At 42.0% G+C, this 22,500-nt stretch overlaps 1 protein-coding gene across 1 annotated transcript in view; it reads left to right on the top strand.

The window, feature by feature from the left end:
* Positions 1 to 2,763: 2,763 nt before the first annotated feature.
* The window catches only part of LOC143020906 (DNA-dependent protein kinase catalytic subunit-like), a 98,861-nt gene continuing 79,124 nt past the window's right edge, over positions 2,764 to 22,500 (top strand). Inside the window, exons 1-8 of the mRNA XM_076177812.1 lie at positions 2,764 to 2,911; positions 4,354 to 4,520; positions 5,810 to 5,987; positions 7,030 to 7,142; positions 9,857 to 10,040; positions 11,190 to 11,410; positions 12,158 to 12,333; positions 21,414 to 21,498. Coding sequence (XP_076033927.1) covers positions 2,893 to 2,911; positions 4,354 to 4,520; positions 5,810 to 5,987; positions 7,030 to 7,142; positions 9,857 to 10,040; positions 11,190 to 11,410; positions 12,158 to 12,333; positions 21,414 to 21,498 — 1,143 coding nt within the window. The 5' untranslated portion in view covers positions 2,764 to 2,892. The remainder of the gene's footprint in view (positions 2,912 to 4,353; positions 4,521 to 5,809; positions 5,988 to 7,029; positions 7,143 to 9,856; positions 10,041 to 11,189; positions 11,411 to 12,157; positions 12,334 to 21,413; positions 21,499 to 22,500) is intronic.

Genomic DNA, 22,500 nt, shown 5'->3' with positions numbered 1-22,500 from the left:
TGGAAGAGAAATTGAATATTTTGACAAAAATTTACAAAAAAGGAGTGGAAAAGTATGTCCCAAGACAAAAACAAGAAAAAGAATATGTAAAATGCTGGTACAACAAAAGTTGTAGGGAGTTAAAAGACAAAAGAGACAAAGCCTGGACCAGATGGAAAAAAGACAGAAGACCTGAAAAATGGAAAATATATACCGGTTATAGAAATGAATATGTACAAACGTGCAGAGAGGAAAAGAGAAAATATGAAAAAGATGTCATAGAAAAGTGTAAAGATCAACCAAAACTATTCTACAGATTTGTAAACAATAAACTGAAAAACAAACAAGACTTGGAGAAATTAAGACAAGAGGGAGTTGAATACACTGAGGAAATAGAAATGGCGGAAATTATGAACAAACATTTTAAATCAGTGTTTACAAGGGAGAACATACAACCTGAAGAGATTGAATGGAAAGAGAAAGTCCCCCCTATGGAAGAAATAGAAGTAACAAAGAATGAAATATTGACACACTTGAGTAATTTTGATGTCAGAAAATCGCATGGACCAGATGATATAGCAAACTGGATTCTGAAAGAATGCAGGAATGAACTGGCAGACAAAATACATAGCATACTAAACAGTTCCTTGAAAGAAGGAAAAGTTCCAGAAGATTGGAAAAAAGCAAATATAGTACCTATATATAAAGGAGGAAATAAAGAACCTACAAACTATAGACCAGTCTCTCTAACAAGTACAATAGCAAAAATTTGTGAAAGAATTATCAAAAGTAGATGGGTAAAATATTTAGAAAAAAACAAAGTGTTAAATCCAAGGCAATTTGGATTCAGACAAGGACGATCATGCATCACCAATTTAATATGTTTCTATTCAAGGCTAATAGATATAATACAAGAAAGAGATGGATGGGCGGACTGTGCATTTCTAGACCTAAAGAAAGCTTTTGACAAAGTACCACATAAGAAGTTGCTTAAGAAATTAGAAACTCAAGGAGGAATACAGGGAAAACTACTAAATTGGATGGAAGACTTTTTGCAAGAAAGAAAAATGAGAGTAGTGATAAGAAACCAGCACTCAAAATGGGATGAAGTAATAAGTGGTGTTCCGCAGGGAACAGTTCTGGCCCCAATAATGTTTGCTATATATATTAATGATATGGATGAAGGAATAGAAAGCTATATGAGCTTCTTTGCAGATGATGCAAAACTACTGAAAAGAGTGGAAACTGAAGAAGATTGTGAATCACTACAGAGAGATCTAAATATAGTACAGGAATGGAGTAGGAAGTGGGAGATGGAGTTCAATACAAAAAAGTGTAGTATAATGGAATTTGGAAAAAGCAAAAACAGAATAACAGGAGCATATAAATTGGGAGAAGGAATAAAAAAAGTAGAAAATGAGAAGGACCTGGGAGTCATTGTTATGAATAATATGTCACCTGAGAAACATATAAATAAGATTTTTGGAGAAACTTATAATTTAATAAGAACAATCAAAGTTGCATTTACATACCTGGATGAAGAAAATCCTAATCACCCTGATAAGACCAAGATTGGAATATGCAGCAACGATATGGTCACCAAGTACAAAAAAATGTATAAAAAAAACTTGAAAGAATACAAAGAGCAATTACAAAACTGGCACCAACACTCTCAAAACTATCATATGAAGAGAGACTAGAAAAACTTGAACTACAGACACTAGAGCAAAGAAGAGAGAGAGGAGATTTGATAGCTATTTACAGAATCATGAAAGGCATAGAAATTACTGATAGAGAGAATCTGATAAAATGGGATAACAGAAATACAAGAGGACACGGAAAGAAAATAAAAAAAGACAGCTATAGAAGAGATTTGAAAAAGAACAGCTTTTATCACAGAGTAATAAACAGGTGGACCAAGTTAGATGAGAAAGTGGTGTGTGCAAAAACAATACATGAATTTAAAAATAGTTTAGATAAAATGAGATATGAAGACCGGACCCCACGAGCATAGCTCCCCTTCCCGTAAAATACAACTAGGTAAATACACACACACACACACACACACAGATATATATATATATATATATATATATATATATATATATATATATATATATATATATATATAATATATATATATATATATATATATATATACATATATACATACATATATTCATATCATCATCTCAGTCGTCAATCTCTGTCGGTCTCAATACCCTGTACTGGAGGGCATGCCTGGAATTCGGAAAACAAGCCCCAGCACCTCTATATTTGGAGACAACATCGCATCCAAGAGGTGAAAATGAAAATATTTGAAGGGGGTAGCAGAATAGAATATGAAAATGGTCAGTCTTTTCTGATAGGAAAATGGTCTCCAAACTGGTCCGTAGAGATGTTCCTAAAAAAAATCACTGTCAATAACACAGAAAAAAAAGAAATACTATACGAAGTATTGAAAATATCATCAAGAATTTTTGTAATAAGAATTACTTGTTGCATTCAACAACGTATGTCAAAATAACCTAAGTATATCACTAATATGTCATATGTGTTTATTTTTTCAGACTTAATTGACCATGTAAATGAAACTAAACATGCCTTAAAGCATGCAGTAGGTTTTCCTTCAGATTAGTTTCACAGGTGATCTAAAATTCTAAATCCATTATATTGAAAATAAGAATACAAGCTTCGAACTGTCACAGAAAACGTAAACAATCTTGCATTCGAACCACTCTTCGAAAGCTCGAAACTGCTATGTAAACCTTAGTCGAAGTTATGGCGGGCGTTGTGGAGGAAGTGGAGAAACTCCTCTCCAAAATACAAAATACTACATCTGGTTCCAGCAAGCCAGATCCTCTCGGAGCTAAGGATATTGTAGTAGATATCTTCCAGGAAATATGCACGGACATGACACCACTCGAATTTGGTAATTATTATCATATTCAGACAAGCGTGTACGAGTACATCCCACTCGCATGAATGTAAACAAACATGTTTTGAACAGGATATTTACAAATATAACATTTCATACACTCTGACAGCTGTATTTCTGCATATAGTTGTTGTGACCATTTTATTATGAGTCCAAATATTATACTTGGGAGATTAGGAGGTGGTTCTGCAGTTGCAATACATTGCGCAATGCTTAGCAACCACTTCAGTCTTCACTCTTCAGATAACATTTGGACGAAGTGGACTGGATAGTAACAGTTTGAAATGTGTATAATAAAATTTGTAATCATCGTCAGATCGTGCAATTTTTTCATCCAGCACAAATGAAACAAATTTAACTCAGGACATACCTTTAATTAGGAACTTATTATCCAAAAATGTTAATCAGCAAGGGTCTAAGATATGATGATGATGGTCATAGGCGCTCTGCTTCCCCAACAAATTCCTCATCCTTTTAAAGCCTGTCTGGAAATAGCCCTGAGGGTTAGGGTACTACTGAACCTAACTGGTTATAACCAAACCACACATATTGTGTAACCTAATATTACTTTTTGTATAGAATATCACTGGTACGGCATTGTATAAGGCCAGTGACTACTTGAGGTTCAGTCATGTCATTTTCCCAGCATAATTTGAGAATGTCAGCTTCAGCTATTTAGACACATGACATACTTCCCTCTATTGATTCCACTCACAAGGATCTATCCACATGAGAGAATCCTTGCTCTATGAAACAGAGGGGATACCCATAGAAATTATGACTGGAACAAGTTACTGATCTTGCCAAGAGCTGTTTGTAATAGGAAGGGCATCTCTATTGGTGTTTTTCTGGAAATATGGTGTGTAAGTGAAGTGACTTGCCCACGTATGTATTCTCTTAGTTAATGGGGATATTGTCGGTCATCCACTTTCTATGTAGCCAGCTCAACAATATACAGCTTGTCTGAGTAAAGAAACTTATTTGGTCCCCATTTCAAAGTGAACACAGTTAAAAGCAGATATTTTAGACCCTTTACAAGATATATAATTAATGCTATTGCATGGGTACATTGACATAAAAAAAGTATCATTGGAAGATAGCTACTATCTATGAGAAAAATATTTTAATAAAGAGGTTATAGTAATTTTTATTTTTATTATACAGTGTATCAGATAACCATAATATTTGGTTTACTACCATTTTTTTTATATAATGAAGCAAATATACAGTGGTAAGAAATATACATCAATTGTCACGTGTGTTTACCTAATTATACAGAAAAGGAACAACACATGTGGGGTCCCACCTCCTACTCTCCAATTTAACATACCTAGCAAGAAATTGATGTGATCAATATAAATGGATAGATTTTTGTTCCTTTTTATTCATTTCCATGAATTGATTATCAAATAATGTGGAAGCATTTTTTTTTTCAGATTTGTGTTTGAGTTTATTAATGGGTGAAAAGGGAATCCTAATTATTGGGAGAAATTTGAGTAAAAATCAAGAATTTGGAGATTGCAAGAAGGCAATTCTAGATATATTGAAGACCCTAATAAACAAAGATGCACAGAGGATCAACAAGTATGCAGAAGAAATCAGAGTAAGTATACAAGAATTACATGTAAGAGTGACTACTCGTAATAATTTTCTGCATGAAGGGGTAGAGCGGGAGTTGCCAATTAAATGAAGCAGCCTTGCTGTGGATGTATTGTGTCTTGCTGCATTTACCTATGACCTGGGTGGTGGGCAGGAGACAGGGATGACCCGTCACCCTTTAGGAGCTAAGATGAAAAGGTAACAAGGACGGTAGATGAGAATGGAATGGGTGACAGTAGGTGCATGCCTTTGACTTGGCTACATGCTTTATAAGGGGGAAGAAGCCCTTTGTATTTAGGTAGACTTACAATAGAATTGAATAATGTAGCCTCCAAGGAGCACTTCCCCCAAATCTTTATATATATATATTTTTTTTTTTTTTACGCAAGGCATATGAAAAAAAATCATTCCCATATGGTTATTGCAAATAGAGTGGCTTCATGATATAGGGAGACCACTAGTGGACTCTCAGGAGTCTGTTATTGGATCAATATTGTTTACCTTTATCACTTATATGTCTGAAGTAATTAAACATGGTAGATAATTATATCTGTATGATGATACCAAGGTATTAATGAGAAATGTTGTTGAAATTTGAGTGCCAGAAACTGCAAACAGTCTTTAGAGAAATGGAACAATGGACTGAGAAATGGATGCAGTGCTTTCATAGACAAGTCGAAATGCATAGGGATTGGAAGGTTAGGGGCAGAAGAGCAATGGAGTTATTACCTAAAATCTGAAATTCAGAAACCAGTAGGTGGAAAAGATGACAGCAGGCTTTCATTTTCTAAACTTTAATCCAACAAAATCAGTATAGCTAACAAACTTCATGGGGTGATCTGGTATACCTTTATTCATATGGATGGAGATATTTATCACGGGGGTTTACTTGGCCATAGTAAGACTACAGTTGGAATATGTCAATCAGGTATGGTGCCTTTACTGCATTGTTTTTGACGCAGCAGTATAGTGGGGGACAGGGCAACCCTTTATCCCCAAAGTCTTGAGATGGTAGGAGTGGTTGCATGGATTTTATTTGTTTATGATCATGCTCCAAATATTCCTTTGTAAAGAGAGGGGAATTTATGATGTGAAACTGGAAAAAAAAAGAGGTGGTATGCTAAGACATGATCACCTCTCTTATGAAGAGGGGAGAGTATTTGGTACATTTACTGTGTAGTAGTCTTAAAGAAACTGGTTTTCAAATATGAAAATTATAGTCTTACAGTTAATGTAATTATAATCAGATGTTGATTCTTGAGTGAAGCTTACAGTTACACTTTGAATTTTCAGAAATTCTGCAGCCTGCTCTACTATACAGACAAATCAGCAAAGGTTCGAGCAGCTGCTCTTGATACATTAATTGATCTTTTGCTGTCATGTCATGCTAGTATTGATGTTCAACAGTTGGGTCTCAGTCAGTTTGTGGAGCGTGTTTTCATTGACGCCAAGAGCAACAAAACCTCGACAGGTGAGATTTTTTTCTTTTCTTTTCCTTTTTCTTATGCTTCCTTTGTTACCAAGGTGTTATCACGGAGTTGCATAAGATATTTTCATGGCAGCTAGAGTAAAAGGAAAATGTTGCCAAATGCAGAAAGTGTTCATTGAAGTAAGCTGTAATGCCATCAATACCAAGAGGGTGGTGCAGATAGAGTTAACAGAGTCTGGCAACAGCCAATCAATCCTTTGCTGTAGCTCACTCTTTCAGGAAAATTGGAGCCCCCAGAAAACTAACCACAGTCTTCAGTTCACCTCATAGGTCATTTGGTTGAAAGAGTTTGATTGGCTGCCGGGAATGAGTGGGTGCAGGACAGTGAAGTATAATGTGTTCTGTGTCTTATGTGTGGTGATTGCATCACAGGCAATTTGTGTCTTTGACCAGGCTGAATCTGTGTTGGTACTGTTCAAGTGTGGAGTGATTGCCTCATAAGTGTGTCAGTGCAGATCTTGCTTGTCTTTGGATGTAATTTCTCTGCTACGTTGATTTCTGGGTGAATTTGTTGAAGTATAGAAGTTGGTGGTCAGAGTGTGTGTGGAAGTTTGTACAAGTGCTTGGTTGTTCTTTACTGCCAATTTATATTTGCTCTACTGGGTTATTATTGTCAAGTCCTCTGCACATGATGTGATTGAATTTTTTTTCACCTACCCTATGCAACAAAATTATTTGTTACATGCATTTCAGTAATTGATGTGAGTAAACCATCAAACTCAAACCCTGCCACCAGCAAGTTTAACTAAGGGTATAGTTAAATTCTAGGCTACAAAGTTCTCTGTAAGGGGCACCATCCTAGCCTCCTCATGGGGGTGGGGGGAGTTTGTGATGTTAAACCAAACCAATCGGTCAAAAACTTTTGAGCACAAATATTCTGGGTCAGTCTGTACATTGATATATACATCTATGTATAGATTTATGTGAGTTCTAGAGTGTGTGGATAATTTTTGTTTAATGCTTTTTGAAGTAAATTGTGTGCACACTATCTACTTACTGATTTTTTTTTTCTTCATTGTGGTAGTTCTTCAGCAGCAGTTGCGCATATTAGGAGTTCTATGCCGCTGCTATCCACAGGAGGCTGCACCTCATGCCTCGCTGATATTGAAGGTCCTCAAGGAGCATTTGATTAAGCAGGCAAGTTTCTCTCTCTCCCTTTATTCCTCTTCCTCTCCCTCCCTCTCCCCCTCCCCCTCCTTCCTTTCATATATATGTGTGTGTGTATTTACCCTATTAAGTATACAAGAAAGGAGCAATGCTCATTGGCTCCCATCTCCTATTCTCCAGTATATCATACTTAGACTCAAATTCGTGTGTATTTACCTAATTGTAGTATACAGGAAAAGAGCAATGCTCATTGGGTCCTGTCTCCTATTGTCTAATTTTCTAACATACCTAGACTCAAATACAAATATGGTTCCTGTTTCCTATTCTTTAATTTTCAAACATACCTAGACTCTAATTCATGTATGGTTCCAACTTAATCTATATCTTTGATTTCCAGTTATCATATTTAGATTTGTACTTATGTATTATTTGAGCTTGGGTTATATCACCTAAGCTATTCCACATTTATAAATCTATATAGAAAACTGTTTTTCTTCACATCCTTTCAACATGTGGTCTTTATCAATTTATTTCCATGACCTCTTAAACCCTTCCCATCTTTAATCAGGAGATCTCTTCTATCAATGCAATTTATCCCCTTTAGTGACCTGAACACTCTAATCTTGTCACCTCTTTCTCTTTGATCTTTCAAAGTTGGTAGACCCTGTGCTTTTAGTCTCTCCTCATATGGTTTATCTGCCAGGCTGGGGACCAGTTTGGTTGCTGCCTTTTGTATGCTCTCAATCTTGTTTATATCCTTCACCATGTGTGGGGACCATACTACTGACACTTGATGTATGATGATGCATCACAGTACACGCATTACAAAATATAAAGTTACAGCTGTTATACTCATTCTCTTTTACCCAGAATGTTTGTAACCACAGAAAATGAGATCAAGCCTATGTACAGAATATGGGGTCACTCAGCTACAATTACAAAATAAATATAATCAGGAAGCCAATGCTGGCATCCTCACATACTCACTCAAACCTCATGACATCTATGTAGGCATCGTTGTATTCAAGGGGTTAAGGATGGCCTTTTGCCACTATTGCCCATTTCCAGTACTTTGGATTTTTGGTATTGAACCTCATTTCCCATTCATGGCTTCATGTAAAAATAGTATCTAGTTCTTTTTGCAATATTCTACTGTCTTCTTTATTTTTCACTCTTCTCGTAATTTTTGCATCATCTGCAAACATGTTGTTACCTCCATCATGTTATTAACATGGACAAGAAACATCATTGGTGCAAGCACAGAACCTCATGGAACTTGGCTCGTTACTGCTCTCCAGCTTGGGATCTTGTCCTTAACTACTGTCCTCATGTATCATTCCTTCAGAAGGTCTTTAATCCATTCTAATAGTTTGCCTCTCAGTCCTCCAACATGCTTCAATTTCCACATAAAGCGACTGTGAGGTACTTTATCAAATGCCTTCTCTAGGTCCAGGTATATGCAGTCCACCCATCTCTCTCTTGCAGCACATCAGTCACTCTCAAGTAAAAGCTTGAAAGGTTCGACCCACGTGACCTTCCGGATCTGAAGCCAGACTGACTGACTGTCAGAATGTTCATCTTATCAAGATGTTTGACCCATTGATTTTTCACAATCCTTTCATATAATTTCACTATTGTGCTGGTTAATTTTCTTGTTTGCACTTTTGTGAATTGGCCTTCTTTCAATGAACATGTAATAAGACTGTGGATCTTGTCTACTAGTTGTTCCCAACATTCTTTAAATATCCAGTTTGAGACCTTGTCAGGTCCTGAGGCTGTCATATCCAATGATCCCAGGAGACTTCTACATTTATATCTGCTAAACCTGGTTCTTTTGCTCTCCTTGCTCTCCAAAAAGTTGCACTCATTTGTGAAGACTGATCGGAAACCTTCATTATTTCTGCCCGAGCTGAGGCCTCTTCAAAGACCTCACCATCTACTATTAACTGTGTGATTTCTTCCCTGTTTCTTTACCATTTATGAACTTGTAAAACAGTTTTGGTTCATCTTTGCATTGACCTACCACATCTCTTTCATTTTTTTTTCCTCCCTGTGAATTCTGATATAGTCATTCCTAGCTTGTTTGTAAGCTTCTTTTGTTTTATTGTTTTTCTTTCTTTCTCCATTTTCCCCAAGCCGCATCCCTGGCCTTTTTTGCAGTTTCACACTTTTTGTTAAACTAATCCTGTTTTTGCTTTTTCCCTTCTCTAGTCTTTGGCACATGTTTATTCACTCCTAGGTTTTAAATGTCCAGAAAGATTTCCCATTTCCTCCTTATTCCTATGGTATTCATGAATGCCTCCTAGTTTGTTTCTTCAAAGAATTTTCTCAACCCTGAGTAATCTGCTTTCCTAAAACTGAGTCTCCCTTGCCTGTGTGATTCATTTATTGGCTCGTTTTCCTCATCCTCCAGCTGAATTTCAGTTGTAACATGGTTACTTTTTCCAGTTGGGCAAAGGTAATTCAAGGAGCTGATTATGTCTGGCTCTTTGCTGTGTTAGTGTGTGTATAATTACCAAACTGTAGTTTACAGGAAAGGAGCAGCACTTATTGTGTCCCATCTCCTATTCTCTAATTTTGTATCATAAATTATAGTCATCATAAGTACATAATAACATTGTTATAATACATAATAACATAAGTACATAATAACATTATTATAATACATAATAACATAAGTACATAATAACATTGTTATTATTATTGTCCTTTTGTAATGGTTCCATTATTGTACACCATGACAGACAAGTGCTGGCAGCAACCCAGACCTGACAGCATTGGCTGGAGCCCTTCAGGGTATCTGTTTTTACCTTCATTATTTCCCAGAAGGCATGGCAGATGAACCTCAGTTTTATAATCAGCTTTACCCACACATTCACAAGGTTCTGAATTCAGAACTGAATTTACCTCGAAGGGAGGCACAAAGAGGTGAGAAATATTAGTTTTACAAGTAGTTGTTTTTTATTGACACAGTTGCTGTTTGCATCTCCTTTTTTCCAGCAACACCATCATTCTCCTTTCCCATCACTCTTGTGTTTATGGCATCTCCCATGGCTACAGTCAAACCTTCCCTGTCCTCCTCTACATTCAGCAAATCTCTGAAATTCTCTGTCCTTCTTCCCCCTTACCACCTTCTCTTTCATTAGCATCTGTCCACCAGCACCATTTGTGTTCTCTCTACCTGTCTCCCCCTGTACCACTCTTTTAGGGATGTAGGAGTTGGATTCTGGTGTATTTAGTGATGTAGATCAGACAAGAAAATTCGAGATTGAATGGATTAAGATAAATATTAGCACTTTATACTTGTTTGTTACACACAGAGCTAGGATATTATAATCACCAAACCAGTGCAAGTCATAGCATTCTAACTGAAACCCAATCAAGATTAGTTGAATTTGCACCTGTTTATAGTTCTGTTTTATGTAAACATTTCCAAACTTATTGGAGAGCTTGTGTGAGAAGTAAGAAAAACAATCTTATCAATTTTAACTTTAAAGATTTAGGATCAGGAAAATTAAGAAAATTAAAAAAAAATCAGGAATACTGGAATGCCATTATCACAGCTCTAGGTATATTTGTGAGTAGTATAGTGTTTATTTATTTATCTATTTATTTATGGTCCTGCCAAGGGTCTGTTCCTGGGTTCCTGGAGTTATTGGGTCTTATGCAAAAGAGATCAGGGGCAGTGGAATAAATCAGCTTCAGCTGTTGGTCCCTGTTGTGGAGGTGCTATGTCATGCTGCATTGCCTCTGACCTGAGTATTGGGTGGGGGGCAGGGATAACCCTTCATTGACAAGGATCTAAGAGAATGGACAACAAATGGGTGTAGGGTGGATGAAGGTGGGTGTGTGCCTTGACTGGTTCACCCCATATAAAGGGAAAAGGTCTTTGGTATGTACAGTATGTATGTATGCCTTGCTTGGCAAGGCACATTGATTGTTAGGTTTCTGGGGATGTAACACACATTCTATAACTTCTCTGACCTTCTCCTCCCTGTGATCCATTTTCCACCCACCCCTGCCTTTCCCCCTCATGTCATTCAGAAACTGAAGCATACCTAATCCCCTGCCCACCAGCTGCCCTGGAGATAATTAGCAAACATGGACCCAAGTTCTCCGAGCACTTGTACAATAATTATGAAAGCCTTTTCAAGTGGCTTTTGTTCTGGTCCTCTTCTCACAACCGAGATGACCACAAAGCTGGAATAATAGCAATGGACACCTTTGTGGAAGTCATTGCTAATGTGCTGCAACTTCAGGCAGAGGGGAAGGTTGCATCAGGAGCAAAGGTGTTTAAGGTAAACCTTTACCCTAAAGTGGTTTGTTTTAGCCTAAGAGGAAGATATACATGGAAGATTGTAAGTGACAAATATTGCATTGCTTCACTTTAGTTAATGGTGCTGTTTAACCCCTTCCATACGGTGCCGCACACGTAGGCGTCATGGGGAGCGAGTGTATTTGCGAGACTGCCATATCAGCGTCTTGATTATATTTATTGTAGTCGCCCCTCCATAATGACATTCTTTCTAATTCTTTTGTAATCGCATTTTCTATGGTTATCAAAATTCACGGGTGAAGAGAGAACGATCGATATAAGCGGTGACTATATTTTATGATGCGAGTATTATTACGACACGTCGTACGGCTGGCATTGGCTGCTGCCACCGAGATCTAAGTCCATGACGCCTACGTGTGCGGCACCGTATGGAAGGGGTTAATGGAAAAAGTATCAAGACTTCAGGGCCTGATGGTAGAGGAGAGGAAAGAAAACCACAAGCTCATACATAACTGCAGGTGTATGGTAGATGTCATCTACTGTGTTTCATAATTTTAGTGTGTGTGTTTATACCTAACTGTAGGGGAAAGGTCCTTTGGTACATAAAAGATATACAGAGAAAGTACTCTGATTCTGATTGTCAGGTCAGTAACATGTGAGGTTAATTCTAAGTCCAGGTGTTATAAAGTAGTGATATTACATGATGAATTATTCTGTGCATATATTGTAAATTATTCATATAAACATGTATTTTTTTCACAATGGACAGTACTTGGTCCAGCAATACAACAGACTCCTGGAACAAGGTAGAAGTACGTCAAAGATGAGCATTGCTGTAAAAGGTTATGGTCTTCTAGCAGGAGCATGTCATCTCTATTTGTCTGCTGAACAGGTGCAGACTATGTTTTCTCAGGTGCTCAGTGCAAGTCATCATGCATTCTTCCAGTAAGTTTCCCAGTTTGATTAATTTATTCATTATTATTAAGAGGAAGATGGGCAGAGTATTTCAGGGAGTTGCTAAGGAGGATAGGGAGGGAAAGGTAGTTGCAGTGGGTAGTGCTAAGAAAATGAGTGATGAGTGCAAAAAATGGAGGAGAAATAAGAAAAGATGAGGTGAAAGCTGTTGTTAAGATGATGAGAGCAGGAAAGGCACCTGGGTTAGATGGGTGTCATGCAGAATGTCTAAAAAAAGGAGGTACAATGATGGTGGATTGGCTGGTGAGGTTATTTAATGTTTGCTGGAGAGAGGGTAGAGTGCCAGAGGAGTGCCTGTATAGTTTCACCTTACAAGGGAAAAGGAGACAAATGTGAGTGCAGTAGTTTTAGAGGGATCAGTTTGTTAAGTCTAGTTGGGAAGGCATATGGGAGGGTTTTGATTGAGAGGATTAGGAGAGGAACAGAGGGAGTAATTGGTGAGGAAATGTGTGGTTTTAGGACAGGTAGGGGTTGTGTGGATCAGATTTTTGTGGTAAGACAGAAATGTGAAAAAGATATAGGAAAAGGTAAGGATGATTTTTGGGCCCTTATGGATTTGGAAAAGGGTTATGACATGGTAGACAGGAAGGCACTGTGGGAGGTATTATAGATATATGGGATCAGAGGAAAGCTGTTAAGAGCAGTCAATATTTTTTATGAGAGTAGTAGAGCTTATGTTAGAATCAGAAATGGAGGGAGTGGTTTGAGGTAAAAGTGGGATTTTGCCAGGGATGTGTTATGTTCCTTTGGCTGTTCAATTTATACATGGATGGTGTGGTGCAAGAAGTAAATGAAATGATAATGGGTTGGGAATTGGAGATGGTTAAAGAAAATGGAGAAAAGTGGGAAATAAGCCAGTTGTTGTTTGCTGATGACACTGCACTTATATCAGGATCAGAGGATGGATTGAGGAAGTTAGTGGCAGAGTATGGGAAGGTATGTGGAAGAAGGAAGTTGAAGATAAATGTGGGTAAAAGTAAGGTGATGAGATGTACAAGGGGAGAAAGTGGCAGCAGACTGGAAGTGAGTATTAAAGGAGAGCTATTGGAGGAAGTGGATAGTTTTAGATAGGTGTGAATGTGGCAGGAAATGAAAGAGTGGAGGTATAATGTAGATTTAGAGAAGCAAGTAAATGCCTTGGGGGATTAAAAAGTGTAATGAGAAATAGACATTTAGGAGTAGATGCCAAGAGGAGATTGTACAAAGGAATGAAACATGGAACATAAGAGAGGAGGACTTTGAATGTGTTTGAGACGAGGTGACTGAGAAATATGATAGGGGTTACTAGGCTGGATAGAGTGAGAAATGAGGAGGTGAGGATGAAAACAGGGGTGGAAAAGGAGTTGGGAGATAAGGTTGATGAAAGAGTATTGGGATGGTTTGGACACATGGAAAGAATGAGTGAAGAAATATTAGTAAAAGAGGTGTGGAAGGCAGAGGTAGGAGTGAAGATGAGGGGTTGACCAAGGATGAGATGGATGGATGGGGGTAAAAGGGGCATTGGGAAAGAGGGGAATGTCTGTTGAAGAAGGACAGGAGAAGACAAGATAGGAGTGAATGGAGAATGGTTGTGTATGGATGATGCTGTGATGCATGAGGGGGAGTGGGTGGGGGAGGGGAGGTGAAGGAGTATATGTGAAAAAATAAATTGATGCAGCCTAAAGGGATTTCTCCCCATCTTCTCTTTGTTCCGAAGAATACAAACTCTTCGGTACTCCTTACACTAGGATACTCTCGCGTAGCGCGAATATTTCTACTGCGAAATTAAAATCCTCACTCTGGGTCTGGGCAACACTTATCCTCAGTAAGGGGCCCCATTGGGGCAAGGGGGGGGGCCCTTGCCCTCCACCACAAGTCTCGCACACTATAATCATTCTCTTCGCAGTAGTGACCGCGTTAACATCTCTCTACTGCATGTTTAGTTTTTTTTTTCGGTTTCCCCCTTAATGGGCCGATTCTCAGTCAAATTCCTTTATTGGCGTGGCATCCAAGTCACTGTTTACGTCGGTGCCGAAAATCAAGCAATCCGCTTCGATTGTCGCCAGCTCACTCTAAGGACGCTAAGGAGTTCGTCGTCCTTCAATTTCATCGGGGTTTTCCCTACGCCATCCTGTGTCCTGGCATTATTAAGTGCTTCTCCATTCCCTGTATTATTCCCTTAACCGCCACCGGGTATCCTACCCTTCACTGTAAGTATGGAATCTGGTTCCAGTATTGTTGTGGTTTCGCCGCAGGGAGATAAAGGGAAAGGTGCGCACGCATAGAAAATGGCTTCCCTCTTCACCCCCCCAAAAACATGGGAAGGCGGCCTACGGCTTCGGAGGAGACGAGCATTCTCTCCCTCCTCCACGGCGTAGTAGACAGGAAGCCAAGTTGTCCTTTATTCCTTTAAACTTGGACGGTTAGCGTAGATGGACATGCGCCTAAGGCCACCTCTAGCTACCGTTCCTGTACGAGCTTTTCCCGGATGTGGTCGCTTGCGGCTTGCCCTCGCCCATCCCAGAAACTCAACAGTCGCCAGGACGGTGGTACAACGCCACTTCGAGTCATTCTCAGGCCAAGTTGTCCTCTTCCTTCAAACCAGGACGGTTAGCGTAGCCGGACATGCGCGTCAACGCCACCGCTAGCTACCGTTCCTGTATGGAATCTGGTTCCAGTATTGTTGTGGTTTCGCCGCAGGGAGATAAAGGGAAAGGTGCGCACGCATAGAAAATGGCTTCCCTCTTCACCCCCCCAAAAACATGGGAAGGCGGCCTACGGCTTCGGAGGAGACGAGCATTCTCTCCCTCCTCCACGGCGTAGTAGACAGGAAGCCAAGTTGTCCTTTATTCCTTTAAACTTGGACGGTTAGCGTAGATGGACATGCGCCTAAGGCCACCTCTAGCTACCGTTCCTGTACGAGCTTTTCCCGGATGTGGTCGCTTGCGGCTTGCCCTCGCCCATCCCAGAAACTCAACAGTCGCCAGGACGGTGGTACAACGCCACTTCGAGTCATTCTCAGGCCAAGTTGTCCTCTTCCTTCAAACCAGGACGGTTAGCGTAGCCGGACATGCGCGTCAACACCACCGCTAGCTACCGTTCCTGTATGACATTTTTCCCGGATGTGGTCGCTTGCGGCTGCCCCCGAAACTCGACGCCGGCACGGACAAAGGGGGGGGGGGGGGGCAAAGAGCCCCTTAGTCTCTTCTACTCAGGAATCCCGCAGTACGCACAAAGAGCCGGGTGATCAACGGTGACCTTCCATGCCCTTTGCTCACAGGGACAGAGATCAGGGACGAGGTTGCAGACGCGGTATTTCTCGCTGACCGGATGCTACGTCGGCGGAGGACGCGGACAGTTGTCTCCCCCCTCCTAAGCGTAGTAAACGGAATGGTTGTACATAGCCGCCCCCGCGAACCCCCCCCCCCCCCCCCCCCCCGGGTACGAGATTTTTCCCGGATGCGTCCGGCGGCTCCGCCCCCCCACGGACAAAGGAGCCGAGTTCGGAGATTCGGAGCGCGTCGGCCTCTTCTCCTCAGGTGGTCCCCCACATCCACCTTCCACCCGTCGTCAGACGAGCCGGGTCATCGCCGGAACCCTTTCTATGCCCGGTGGGCAGGAAGCCCGAGATGTGCCCACGCGCGCGTTCGTCGTGGGTGACTCAGCTTCGTCCATTGGAGGCAGTCTCCCCTTGGCGTCTCCCGGACCATCCGCACCCAGGCGGGACTCACCAAGTGGACATTCCCCGGACATTCCCCGGACCTCCTCCCCACTCTCTGTTCACTCGTCACTACGTTGAAGGAACAGATGGAGGCCCAACGGGAATTTTTCCGCGCTTCTCAAGCGCGGTTCGTGCACCGCACGGAAGCTCGTGAGGAGTCACCGCCCCCAAGGGCCCCCCTCGACCATCTTCCACTTGCTCGGCCCCCCTCTGTACCCATCAGTGACCGGGATGGTAGCGTGAGGTTCCTCTCTGCCCGTGCCGACCCCTCCTACGCCGACGACGATGTCCACAGCTCCGTAGGGGGGGGGGGCACGCTCCCTTTCCCCTCCCGTTTCCCAGTCGGAATCCTCGATGGTGGTCCCTCCTTCCTTCTCGGACGTCCTCGCGAGGGTTCGGAGGGCGAATCGACTGGGCCACCCGAAAGCAGAGGAAGCCACATTCGAGTCTGACATCTTCATGACGGCCAACTCTCAGAAAGCCCAGCCTCCTCCCCTCCACCTTCCATGGAGTACGCAGACGGCGAGAGCCATGGCCCAGGCCTCCGACGCTCTCGCAACAAGGACGACCGAGAAGACGCGTTGGCTTCCGGTCCCATTGGAACACCAGAAGCGCTTCTACACCCCATCGGGGTCAACCCTCGGAGCAGCCTCGATCCCGGCGAGGTTACCAGAGCTGGTTAGGCGGACGCCGAGTCGCTGCGCAGGCGAAACGTCCTCCTCTCTGGCAGGGAAGTCAGCTCCCACCTTCAATCACTGGCTCTGTCCCTGGCGGTGAACTCCTGGCTAGAACGCCTCCTTGCCTCGGCGTGGGAGTTCTTACCCGCACTACAACCCCAGGAAGAATGCGACCTCCAGGCTTTTTGGCAAGCGCGAGCAGAGCCCTGAAGCATCAGGTTCCTGTCTCTCAACGTCCTGAGCCAACTTCGAGTCCCGCAGGAGAGACACCATCCTCGGGGAACCCCAGTGACCCCCTCCTCAGGGAGATTTATGCTCACCCACGCGCTGATTCCCCCGGATATGGTGGACTCCGAGATCCTCGACGCAAACATTATAGAGGCTCCGGACTCCCCCACAGGACTCCTAGGAATTCGCCAGCCCCTCCGCACAAGATAGGGGGTTGCCTCTCCCTCTACTGGAGAGCATGGGAAGAGGCCGGGGCGGAAGACTGGACCTACTAAGTCATTAAGACGGGCTATTGTCTTCCCTTTTCCACTGTCCCAAACCTCTCCCTCTATCCCATCCAAGTCAGCAGCTTCCACCCGGACTCGGCTCGCGGGCGGGCCCTAGCGGAGGAATCCTCCGTTCTGCTCCAGACAGGAACTTTAGTGGAAGTCTCGACTCCGGACCCAGGGTTCTTCTCACGGCTATTCCTAGTAGAAAAGACAACAGGGGTGTGGAGACCAGTCATCTATTTGTCTCCACTCAACAAGTTCCTTTTCCCTGACGAAGTTCCGAATGGCCACCCCAGAGTCCGTAAGGGCGTCTATCAGGGAAGGGAACTTCATGGTGTCGCTGGACCTCCAAGATGCATTCCGCCCAGCTATGCCAAGAACACCTGAGAATGGTCCTAACCTTTGTCCTGAAATTGGGCACAGTAGTCAACCCGGAAAAGTCAGATTTCTTACCAGAACAGAGAGTCACGTACCTGGGTATGGTCCTGGACTCCTCCCTAATGGAATCCTTCCCAGTAGGAAAGGGGATCCCGAATCTCGCATCTCTAGTTGCACAGGCACTATCGACCAGGTTCCTGACGGCTACACAATGCCAAATCCTCCTGGGCCATATGGCCTCCATAGAGAAATTAATCCCCTGGAGTAGACAAAGAATGCGACCGCTACAGCGGCTCCTCAAGTCTCAGTGGGCCCCGCAAGAGGGAGAACCCCTACAACACATCTCCCTCACCGAAGAAGTCAAGGATTCTCTTCTCTGGTGGAAGGCCCATGCAACCTTCTCATGGGGATGCCCCTCGGCCCATCTCCCCCCGAAGTCCTCCTGTTCTCCGATGCCTCCAAGGAGGGCTGGGGAGCCCACCTCAACGACGATCACATCAGCGGTTCCTGGTCCACAGTCGAGCGGACAGCCCATATCAATTGGCTTGAGTTGAAAGCAGTACTCCTGGCTCTCCGTCACTTCAAGGATCAAGTCTCAGGAAAAGTAGTGGGCATAATGTCGGACAATTCCTTGGTAGTAGCCTACCTAAACGAGCAAGGGGGGCACAGTCTCCCAGGAACTATGCCTTCTGATGATGGACATCCTCAACCTAGCCAAGAATCTCCAGGTGTCACTCAAAGCCCGTTACATCCCGGGGAAGAGGAGTGTCTGGGCGGACCACCTCGGCAGGAAGAATCAGATAATCAACACAGATGGTCCCTCTATCGAGAGGTAGCGAACTTCATCCTCAGCAAATGGGGCTCCCCTCTAGTGGACCTTTTTGCAATGAGATGGAATCACCAACTCCCAATATATTTCAGCCCTTTCCTGGATCCTCTGACAGCAGGAGAAAACGCTCTTCTGCAAAGTTGGGACAACCTGGACTCCTACGCTTTCCCACCATTCCCTTGCTCCAGAAGGTACTCCTCAGAGCAAGACACGCATCCTACCTTTGGATGACTTTGATCGCTCCTTGGTGGCCCGAAGCCCCATGGTTCCGGACGCCCTCTAGCTAGCAGTAGAAGAGCCTCTGGCCCTTCAGGGAAGACCAGATCTTCTGTATCCACCCATCAACGGGCCTTGGCACAAGAACCCTTCAGCACTCAATCTTCACGCGTTCAGACTATAGTCCAGATCCTCCTAAAGAAGGGTTTTCCCAGAGAAGTGGTTGAGGACATGTCCGCTCCTATTTGCTCTTCCTCAGCTAACCTTTATCAAGGGAAATGCGCCTTTGCAAAATGGTGCCACTCCAGGAAGTTAGTCCCAGTTCGAGCCACCATTCCTGAGATCGCCTCCTTCCACGTCCTCAGGAAGTCCAGGAAGATCTCCCTCTCGGCGGTACAAGCCATCCGGACCTACCTCAAGAGAACCGAACATCTTCGACCAGAATTAAAGTGGTTGTTCATCTCTACTAAAGGTAGCCCATCACTAAGAATTCCATTTCTTACTGGACAATGGAAGTCATCCGCAGAGCCTGCGACATGAACCACACAGATTGCCCATGACCTGAGGGCAGTAGGGACCTCCCTAGTCATCAGTAAGAATCGGTCAGTCAACCAGGTTCTTCAAGCAGGTATATGGAAGAGCCAGAATACGTTCACTTCCTTTTACCTCAAAGAAGTTATGCGGGAATCTTTAGGGAACTTATCTTTGGGCCCCATAGTGGCCGCCCAAGAAGTCCTGAAAATGATATACCCCTCCTCAAGAGCACACAGCCGACCCTGACAACTCATCCAGGTTCTGGCTCGGCAACTGCAGGGATAACTTTCTAAAATCCTTCTCATACTCTTACATTCCCTTACCTCACCCGCGGGCTCTCAAGCATTCCAAGGGAATCAATTCAAGCCCTTCAGTGGTACAAAAGTGATTATAACCTTTCTGTCTCCACTCCAGGGAACAGAAAGGGGTGCACTTCAAAGTGAGGGGAATGTATAGGGGTCTGGTCAACATAGTCTTAGCACACTAGATTTTCCTTACAGCGGTTTCCCAGGCTAGATAACAACTTCCTTCCCTCCTAAGTCCGAGTCTCCTAGTGTAAGGAGTACCGAAGAGTTTGTATTCTTCGGAACAAATGTAATTTTCGCAGGAAAATTAATTTTTCCCTGATACAAACCTGAGGTACTCCTTACCTTTAATGGCCCTCCTCAACCACCCCTCTAAACAGTTCCTTCTCCTTGCCTGACAACCTTGTGCTTAAATCATACCTGGCTCAGAGAATGGTTATAGTGTGCGAGACTTGTGGTGGAGGGCAAGGGCCCCCCCCCTTGCCCCAATGGGGCCCCTTACTGAGGATAAGTGTTGCCCAGACCCAGAGTGAGGATTTTAATTTCGCAGTAGAAATATTCGCGCTACGCGAGAGTATCCTAGTGTAAGGAGTACCTCAGGTTTGTATCAGGGAAAAATTAATTTTCCTGCGAAAATTACATTTTTCTGCATAAGGGGACGGAGAGGGGCAGCTGCTGATTTAATGAAGTGGCCTTGCTGTGGATGTGCTGTGTCTTGCGACACTGCTCGTGACCCGGGGGAGTGGGTAAGATGCAGGGATGACCCATCATCCAGGAGGAGCCAAGATAAGAGCGAGGGAGGGTGAATAGGAGTGGAGTATGTGGGGATGTGATGGGTGGGAATGGATTTTATGCTTTTTTTTTTTTCTACCTTCCTTGTAAGGGGAAAAAGCCTTTGGTATATATGTATTATTATTATTATCATTATTATTATTATTATTATTTTATTATTATTTTATTATTATTATTTTATTATTAATATTTTATTATTATTATTAATATTTTATTATTATTATTATTTTATTATTATTATTATTATTTTATTATTATTATTAATATTTTATTATTATTATTAATATTTTATTATTATTATTATTTTATTATTATTATTATTATTATTATTATTATTATTATTATTATTAATTTTATTATTATTATTATTATTATTATTATTATTGATGATATGATGATGATGATGATTGATGATGATGATGTAATAACCATCTGTCATCATCACTAATTTTATTTTAGTTATCAGTGTGCATGGTTACATCAGGTCTTTCTGGGACCATAAACTTTTGGTACTTCTCTAATTGGTACTTTAGTTGCTCATGGTTAGGTTGAATTTTGAAGGTTTGAGTATATTGAGGGTTGACCTGTATATAAGTATTTAATTGAGCTGAAATCTGTGTTTGATGGGAAGGGCAAGGATCAACTCTTAGATCTGAAACCTTTCAGCCCCTCCATTTCTCATTCGCCTTTACCTTTTACTCAATTTCACTTGTTGCCAGAATAGCTTAAGCTATTCTCATTCACACCATCACTTAATTTAGTAAATACATGCATACATACATATACCAAAGGCTTTTTACTTCTTATAAGGGAGGTAGCAAAAAAAAAACAAAGGCATAAAAACCACTCCCACCCACTTTTTTAGTGTTTCATTATATCCATTATATCTGGCTACCCCCTGTGTAGGGGGAAAAAGCCTTTGGTATATGTATGTATTATATTCATACACATTCATACTGCCAGTATTAAGGATCAAAAACCCCATGGTAGCTAACTAAATTGCTTCAGTGTTATTCCCTGTAGCAGGTTCTATTTTGAGAGGTAGTGCTGCTAGTGTTATACTAGCTGTCCTTTTTCAGTTAATTTTTAAGTTAAACAATTAATAATTTTTGTCCATTTCAGAGCATCAGAAATGATTGAGGATAAGTTAACATCTGTACCAAGCTTCATTGAGTCTCTTGCTATCATCATGAACAACATGGAATCAGTAAGTTGTATACTTTTTCTTATTCTTTAGAATCCAGACTTGTTGGCTCAGCCTTTGGCAGCAGCCCCTAGGTTAGTCTCTCAGAAAAGAAATGTTGTTTTGTTGTAGTATGGAACTATGTTTGTCACTCTTTTACCTTGTATTGGTGGACTGGAGGAGCACATGTACTCTACCAGGAAAAAGGGGACAAGCATTAATGTAGTAGATTTAGAGGGGTCAGTTCAAAGATTTATGAAAGGATGTTAACCAAAAGGATTAGGAGGGGAACAGAGGGAGTCATTGGGGAGGGGCAGTATAGGTTTAGGGAAGGAAGAGGGTGCATGGATCCCATTGTTGTAACAAGACAGATAAGTGAGAATTTTATGGCAAAGTATAATGATGTCTTTCAGACTTTCATGGACCTGGAGAAGGCATATGGCAGGGTTTAGTAAGAGGCATTATAAAATATGTTGTGGATGTATAAGATTGGGGGGAGTCTGTTGAGGGCAGTTAAAAGATTTTACACATGTAGTAGAGCTTGTGTGAGGACCATGAATGGAAAGAATGAGTGGTTTGTAGTGAAGTAGGAATGCACCAGGGTTGCATAATGTCACCATGGTTCCCAACTAACACCACAGTCGGATGAAAGAAAGAGGGGAGTAAGTGAAACTATATATTTCAATTACTAACTGCAATCCTCTTCAGTAGTACTACTGAAGACGATTGCAGTTAGCAATTGAAATACATAGTTTCGCTTACTCAACTCTTTCTTTTGTCCGACTGTGGTGTTAGTTGTGATTTACAAATGTGTTACTACATTTCTCACCAGTCACCATGGTTGTTCAACATGCATATGTTGTGAGACATGTAGTGAGAATAGAAGTGGGAGATGATCCAGTGGTTGTTTGTGGGTGACACTGCGTTTGTGGCCGAGTCGGAGGATAGAGCGAAACAATTAATGGCAGAGTTTGGGATAGGTTTTGAGAAAAAAAAAAAAAAAAAAGTCCAAGCATATACCCTCTC

The sequence above is a fragment of the Oratosquilla oratoria genome, chromosome 41 (genome assembly GCF_046742065.1).
Source record: "Oratosquilla oratoria isolate Oo_2021 chromosome 41, ASM4674206v1, whole genome shotgun sequence".
NCBI classification, from domain to species: domain Eukaryota; kingdom Metazoa; phylum Arthropoda; class Malacostraca; order Stomatopoda; family Squillidae; genus Oratosquilla; species Oratosquilla oratoria.
Note: the sequence above shows the minus strand (reverse complement) of the source record. Positions and strands in the feature narration are given on the sequence as shown.